The sequence below is a fragment of the Periophthalmus magnuspinnatus genome, chromosome 16, assembly GCF_009829125.3.
Source record: "Periophthalmus magnuspinnatus isolate fPerMag1 chromosome 16, fPerMag1.2.pri, whole genome shotgun sequence".
Lineage (NCBI taxonomy): Eukaryota > Metazoa > Chordata > Actinopteri > Gobiiformes > Gobiidae > Periophthalmus > Periophthalmus magnuspinnatus.
Genome location: NC_047141.1, coordinates 19,047,824 through 19,055,479, shown reverse-complemented (window position 1 = coordinate 19,055,479; position 7,656 = coordinate 19,047,824). Strand labels below are relative to the sequence as shown.

Sequence of the window (7,656 nt, the reverse complement as noted above, 5' to 3'; positions counted from 1 at the left end):
GCCTATCTAATCATAATCAGTTCAATGTATTTATTTAGTACAGAGCAGTACAAACTATATGCCTTGAACCTGGGTGTGATTCAGTTTGTTCCCTACTGTCAGAATGTCAGTTATTTTGCTGCTGTATAATGTTACATAACTCATGCATGGTGAGAAGGTGATGGATGAAGGAGCCTGAACTCCTGACATTGCACAAAAATGCATAGGCCAGATGAGGCTCCTTTTGCACATGACATTGTGAAACCTTAATCTTATATCTAAGAAGTAGTCTATGTACACCACATTTTCAGTTCCTTTAAAAGTTTAGCTTCACACGTTTTCTTCCGCAATTCAAAGTTAACTACATATATAGCCTAGATACTCTTGATTGATCAGCACAAAATTTTACTAAAGTCATGTTGTGGGGTTATTAATACTAGTGCTACTTCACTTTTACAATCTTGGCTACTAATTGCTTCAGCCAAATCACTCCTTTCTGGTAATAACTTACATTATAAAAAGCTTGAAAACGCAAAGTTAAGACCTAACAAACATGACCAAATAGGTGTGTATTTGCTGTGCACTTCACCTCCACTCATTCATTCATAAGCTCCGTAATGCACCTGTTGCCCGGTGACACAACCTCCTCCTGAACTCCCTACACAATGCGCGGTTTTACGACAATAAAACCTCTCATTGATAAAACGCCTCAAGATAGCGCTCTGTATCACATTACACCGGTGTACTGACATTAAGAGGCTGGATCTCTTTAGTCCGGACGTGCGCATCCACAAAAAGTGTCGGGGTCGCTCTATCTCGGGCTCGGCTCTATTTACAGAGACAACAACATGGCACACAGCGGTGCACTGGTGAGACGGGAGTCGGTGGAAACAGAGATGCATAAGAGCCAGGAAAAGAGCACAACTTTCGTGTACACAAAGAAAAGAGGCTACGATGTCACCCGGAACCCTCATTTGAACAAGGTACGTCTGATTCTCCTAATTACGCAAGTTTTAAAAAGTTGTATTTGTTTGATAAACTAGCTTACATGGTGTGGTCATGCTAACTGCGGCGGCTTTTACAAAAACTGGGAAACTGTACAATTGTGTTGAGTGTAGTGAAATAAATACGTACATGTTGTTTCATCAGCTAATAGTAGCATAGTTTAATGCTAAATTACTTTATAAACGGTAATATTGGCAATTAATAATGAGTAAGAAAACATTGGAATACAGTGTTTGTGGTATGTCCAAACTCAGAAACGTGAACTTGAACGCGGCACTAGTCAGACGGGTTTGGGTATCAGCTGTGGACTCGGTTATATTTAGATTTAAAGCCAGTAAACTTAGCTTCAGTTGTATGATGTAACATTTTGCTATACAAAAAAGGTAGTAGTTTGAGGCAATGACTAAGCATTTAACAAGTCACCTAATGTCTTGTTTACTGAGCCTTTCACGTGTGATTTGAGTTTGGCATTTAAAGGCTACTGTAAATGTTCAGTTCTACAGAATATTGTATGGTTTGCCAGCACTGTGATTGACCAATAGTTGCTTAGTCGTGGATTACACAGAGATGGCCTATGCAACTTCCTGGTCTTGAGATAAGTGCACAGTGAGGACTGCAAAGTCATGTCCCTGGTTCTCAAACTGTGGGTCTGTCACCTCTGATGGAGAATTTTATTTGTCAAGATCTGCTTAATTTAAACTTTATTTAATGTATATAGTACCACAGCTTAATAGTGGTTGTATAAACTTTAAAGTCATTCATTTTTTTGGTGGTTCATGGTTCAGTCCTAGGATGACATGTGGTTAGTAGCTGAGCGTGGCAGTGAAACAAGCTCCAATTCCAAGTGCTGACTGCAGCGTTGTACTTCCCACAGTATAGTACATTTTAACAAAAGATTCTGTGACAGTATTTGAGTGTTTCCAGTTTTTTCCCATGGTTTGAGTGTGTGGTCAGACTCTGGGCCCCCTGAGGTCAACAGGTCAGTCCACACAGATCTCTGTCCGTGGTGCTGACTGACTGTCAAAACACCTGACCCTTTCCAGCTGATGCATAACTATGTCAAGTATACCATATAAACAGAGGGACATGGTCTAGAAGTGCTTTGTCAAAGTTTGTCTAAATTTAGACCCGAAATATTTGAGCTATTTTTTTCTGTTCTGTGGTGGCCATGAAGAAATTGGAAGAATACAGGGAGTTCTCCTTAGCCAATGAAATGACTGGATTTCTTACTCTTAATTAATAGTCTTTATGAATCATTTGTATAATCAAAATTTACATTTTTTTATCCCTTCTTGACCTCAGTGGCAGTATGATCAATTACATCATCAATATTATTGTAATACTGTTGTATGTAGTGTTTACATTTTTCAATATAAATATTAAGTACTACTGCATTTGCAATATTTTTGAATATTTTATTTTGTTATTATGCTATTTTATAAGGAAAATAAGGGTTTTGTTGTCCCTAAGTCGCCTACATGTTGGAATCTTGAGTCTTTTCTGTAGTAGTTTTAGTATAAGCATGTTGAAATAATAAATTGATAAATAATCACATGCGATGTGGCTGGTGGTGTGACTGGTGTCACCACTGATAAGACGTTCAGAGCAGTTGAAGCAGATGCGTGTCCTGGGGCTAAATGGGGGCTCATACACAGAGGCAGTGGTGTGGACAGCTAATGAACCCACCCCAGGGACACCATGCATTCAATGAATTATGATACACTTTGTAATTGTACATTTTTGTGCTATGTATCTGGTTATTAGTCATTTAGGCTATCACACAAATTACTTAATCAATTCTGGATTTCATGGTTGGAGATAGTTGTACTCTGTGGAAGGAACCATTTTGTAGGGTGTCAATGTATCCTCTGCTGAGTACGTTATTTCCTCCGTCCATCAGGTTTGGCTGTTTAACACTTACTTTCACTTTCCCTGTTGGCTCAGCTCTTACATTGCGCCATGTTATTTTGTAGGGGATGAATACTATTTTACTAAAATAGTAGTACTTCTTCAACATTGCATGGCCTTCCCAATAGTGGCAATTCAATTTCGTGTGACATGTACCCTAATTAAATTTAGGTGTGTGTGTTGCCCTAGTGTGAAGTTTTAAGTCAATCTTATATGAACCAATTTAACCACTCCCGTTAAACTGAGTGGATGTCTGTTAGTGGTAGAGGTCAATCAGGAGGCCATTACTCTAAACCTGCTTTAGCAAACTGTTTGTTTACATCTCAATTTACACTTGAAGCTCTGAATAGGCCCAGTGTACAACAAGGTTTATAAGAAGGGTTACATTGGTTGACCCAAATTCATGTAGAGGGTAGTCGACAGCTAATGACATTGAACATGTTTTAAGGTCAGTGTGTGACTATTACAGCACATTGTCTTTATTGTACTCAAGTGTGGGGTCAAAAAACTCAGCAGAAACCAGAAAATCTTTGTTGTTCATTTTATAAGTATATCTTTTAACCATATACATGTCTGAAATCCATGTAAAACCACCATGCATTTGGAATTGTTTTGGAAAATTTGCTTAAGATGACTGCTAAAATGTAGGCTGTATACTTACAGTTGTCAGCTACTAGATTAAACCATTATCTTTAGCTGCGTGATTAATTCTTTGGCCCATATTATGTTGTTATAACCAGTTATAACTTCTGCTATAATTTTAAATAGGATCAAACAAAGAGGAAAGTTAGAAGACATTAATGAAAGCCTACACTGGAGTAACCTTTTTTAGTGGTTGATCTTAAGCAGAATAAACATTGCCTGTGTTGATCTCAATATGTGGCTGTGTCTAATCAGCTTGTCCTTCTCCTAAGCCAAAATGACTTCAAACTCAAACACATGGTCAGAGAGAAAAGGTTTCTTATGCACCCAGCTGAACCATCCACTGTCACAGCTATGCGTGAACCAGACCAAGGAAATTGGAGTAGAAGATAGGAAATGACTGCTAAAGCGTGTTAGCGGTTTGCACAAGCAGGCGTCTGTGGTGGGACCTGTGGTGTATTGTTGGCCCCGTGGTGATTTGACTGAGCCCTGGGAATGAGGTGTGTTTACCTCACTCAGCAGGCCAGTTACACCTCCAACAGGGGCCAATCTTAGCACAACCTGCTAATTGAAGCTGAGGGATGCAGGCGCTAAAAGCTGCTGTCTTCACATCTACAGGCCTCGATATCCGGTTAATCTCTCCACACCCAAACTCATGCACAGGTACACATCTGCACAAACGCACGGCCTCTTGCTTTGCTCTCCTTTCTGAGTGTGGCAAGGTCGCACCGGATATTATAGGTGGGTTAGGGTGCAATAAAGAGCTGGAGAGGGGAGTGAGGTGCAGAAAGGCCCCTCTGTGGAAGAGAGAGAGCTGGCCCGGCTCCACAGACCTGTCTCTGTCTGTGCTTGATCACACATTAATGAGGCATCTGTGCGATGGACTCTCTGACGTGGGTCCGCTGCTCAGCCTTTGAAAAACAACAACACGCTCTCTACAAACACTCTTAGTCCCCAATCAAGGATGGCCCCTCTATTGACCTACCATTGATCAAAGGAAAGAGGCATGCAACAAGTGCCTCCAGGAATTTGTTTTAGTATTTTACAGTAGCTTTGAAATTGTATTGCTGATGAGACATATGATGAGACAATATTTTCATTGATGAATAGCATTATGTATTTGTCCAGTTTAAAGTGATTATATTTGTATGAATGAATTAGGTCTTTTACTCCAAATGCTGTCTTCATTTTCTTTTTATCGCTGATCGCTGTCTGCAACAGGTTGACCACAGAAAAATCAAATTCATTCTCTCATGTCAAAATATCGTAGTTTTGGAAATTAACCACAGAAATCCACATTTGGGTACGTGGCTACTCTACCACGGCAGTGGGGATGCAACGTAACCAGCTCTCTCGGTAATGTTTTTCAACTGGAAGTCATTATGCTCCAATATGAGATTCACTCTGGTTTGAATTTTCTACATTATATCTGTCCGCAATGGTTTCTTATTTATTTGAATGAGAACTGAGCTAAACAAGCAAAATGCCATGAAATAAATTCCCCTTAATTTGATTTCAATTTGTTGTATGACTTCACAAATCCAATTCATGTGATTTACAGTACTTGTTGCACAGACCAAAGAACATGTACTTTCAATCATGTAACTGAATTTTCCACAAAATGTCCCTTGCACCCTTATTAAATGAGCCCTTTAATTATCCTGTAGCTAATTAAGTTACAACAAAACCGTGTATAAAATAATTTCAAAATAATAAATGCATGTTTATTGTTTTTTATTATAATTTTCTTTTATTATAGCAAAACCTGATCAAACGACATGCTTCTAGGAATGAAATAACTACCTGGTCCAAGGGTCTCCTTGTAATGTTGGAGCTGCATTCACTTGCCACAGTTAAACCAAACCCCAAAAGCAGCACAAATGTTTCTCTGTCCTAATGTGGAGCAGCTGCACTTGTCAAAGTCCTTTTTAGGTGACCCACAAAGTTGGAGCGCATCAGGTGTGGCCAGGTGTTTTTGTCAGACCTCACGCACACACATTCCTGCCATAGACCAGTGCATCACTAGTTCCTCTTCACTAACCACCTACGAACTCGAGCTGCACTGTGGACTTAAAGCCACATTATGTAACTCTTTAGCCAAAAAAAGTACTAAAATAAAAGCATGTATTTTTTATTTTTTCATTTTGGTAGCTTATTGCACTGAAAAACTTGCTTGCGTCCTTACTCTGAGTGGGCTTGCTTCTCCAAACTTGACTGTTATTTGGCCTAGAGGAGGAACATTTATGGCATAAAACACATCTATTTCCTTAGAAAATGTTTCATATGGGTTTAACTTTCTATTTCAATTGCAGCATGCAGGTGACATGCCACCTCTAGAAAGTTACATAAGCATGTTGACTGTAAAAATAATGGAAAATGCATCCATTAGTGTTTGTCAACTCTTAAAAACATGTAACTTGAGCTGTCTTATTGGAACAACACAAAACCCTATAGTGAGGAGCCTCATCCCAAGCATCCCACTCCCTCCTCTTTGCCTCAGTGACACTTTTGTATGGAGTGCTGGTGGTCTTGTCTTCAGACCATATTAGCAGTATTTCAGTTCAGTACTCCACAGCATCGTCCAGGAATGATGTACAAATGCTCCAGCTTATATAGAGCGATGGCTATCTCTGCTGATCCTGAAATGACTGGCAGCTTTTATGACAGTTCAATGCAGCAGAGACAGGAAAGACTTAGGAGGGCTTAGGGTGGTAGGATTTGTACATCCTTAAGTTAAAGACTCATTTTTCATGTTAGAAGTCAGTTGAAGCACTCTTGAACAGCTTAAATTACTCCCATTTTCCAAAACAATTCCTGAAATGGCTTTTTAAAGCTTTTAAAGCAAAGTCAGGGTTAAAGGATATTCTCCTCTCCAGCAGCAGTGCTGATGGCTTAGTTCATGCTTTTAACATTGCCATGGTTGTTATTCTCTGTTACTTTAGGATTTATCTCTTTTTCAAGTTTGCCGTAACTAAGGAGAGGTGTTGTACTTGTTTGTTGGAAAACTGAAGACCAGGGAGAGCGTTTACAAGGACTGAACCTTGATCCTAAATAGTTGACATGTATGTGCACTATAGGGGTGTCAGCAATGTCAAGTAACCCTTTTCTGTTTCTCAGATTAAATGATGTGTGTAAGTGTCCATAAGATGTTCAGTTATATTTTAAATAATTATTGATTTGCTGACTTTTCTTTTATATTGTTTCATATCCTTAAATGTGGCAAGCTGAAAGTGGTGAGAGAAGACTATATTACAGTAGTTTAAAAATATATAGTTTGTAATCGATAGAATTTGATTCAAGAATATGAACCCTGATTGTTTGATTTACAGATTCTTTTTATCACTACTCGTACTAAACCATGACAAACGTGGAGCAGCATTACACAACACTGTCACAGACAAAGGAAAATTTGGAGGTAAAGTTGAATAACAGAACTAGGTCTGCCATGATAATTACTATATCAGCTTATTGTTCAGTATATGAAAGCTGGAACAATATATTTTGGGTGTGAATATTTATTGTGTGCACTTTTTCTTTGCACTAATGGGAAATTTTGGGGTTTTTTTACTGTAAGATTTAAGCCATGACAGCCCATTATCAGTGGTATTATTAGTTTGTATGTTATCGTTTATCGTCTATAGTTTCTTCATCAAAGTTTGTTATTGTTACAGGCCTAAACAGAATTATAGAGCTGAACACTAACACTAAAACTAAACTTTTTGTATTGAGATCAATCGAAATTGCCTGGAAAACAATTAATAATTTAGACTTGTGTACCGTAGTATGTGTCAAATAGACGCATTAAATATTCACTTTGCCACTGCTCTACAATTACAGAAATGACTTAGACACATGCTAAGACTGACTGTGCACTTAATTCCTGTTGAGATCTAATTGTACTAGGCCAGTTTTCCCAGCAGCTCTCTGGCTCCTGGGGGACCTGCTGGCTGCATGAAAAGCCTGCCTCAGGGGGATTTAGGTTTGAAGAGCTCCTGCCTGTCCTCTGCCTCCGCCCTCTGCCCTCCCTGAGTCAACAACAGCGTGATTTTCAAGGCTCTTTGACCAACAAGTGTGTCTGTACATTCACAAGTTGACACCTCCTGATTTAAAGAGCACGGCGTT

General features: G+C 39.1%; 1 protein-coding gene across 1 annotated transcript in view; it reads left to right on the top strand.

Moving 5' to 3' along the window:
- The first annotated feature begins 652 nt into the window (after window positions 1-652).
- The window catches only part of me1 (malic enzyme 1, NADP(+)-dependent, cytosolic), a 48,564-nt gene continuing 41,560 nt past the window's right edge, over window positions 653-7,656 (top strand). The window contains exon 1 of the mRNA XM_033981362.2: window positions 653-962. Coding sequence (XP_033837253.1) covers window positions 828-962 — 135 coding nt within the window. The 5' untranslated portion in view covers window positions 653-827. The remainder of the gene's footprint in view (window positions 963-7,656) is intronic.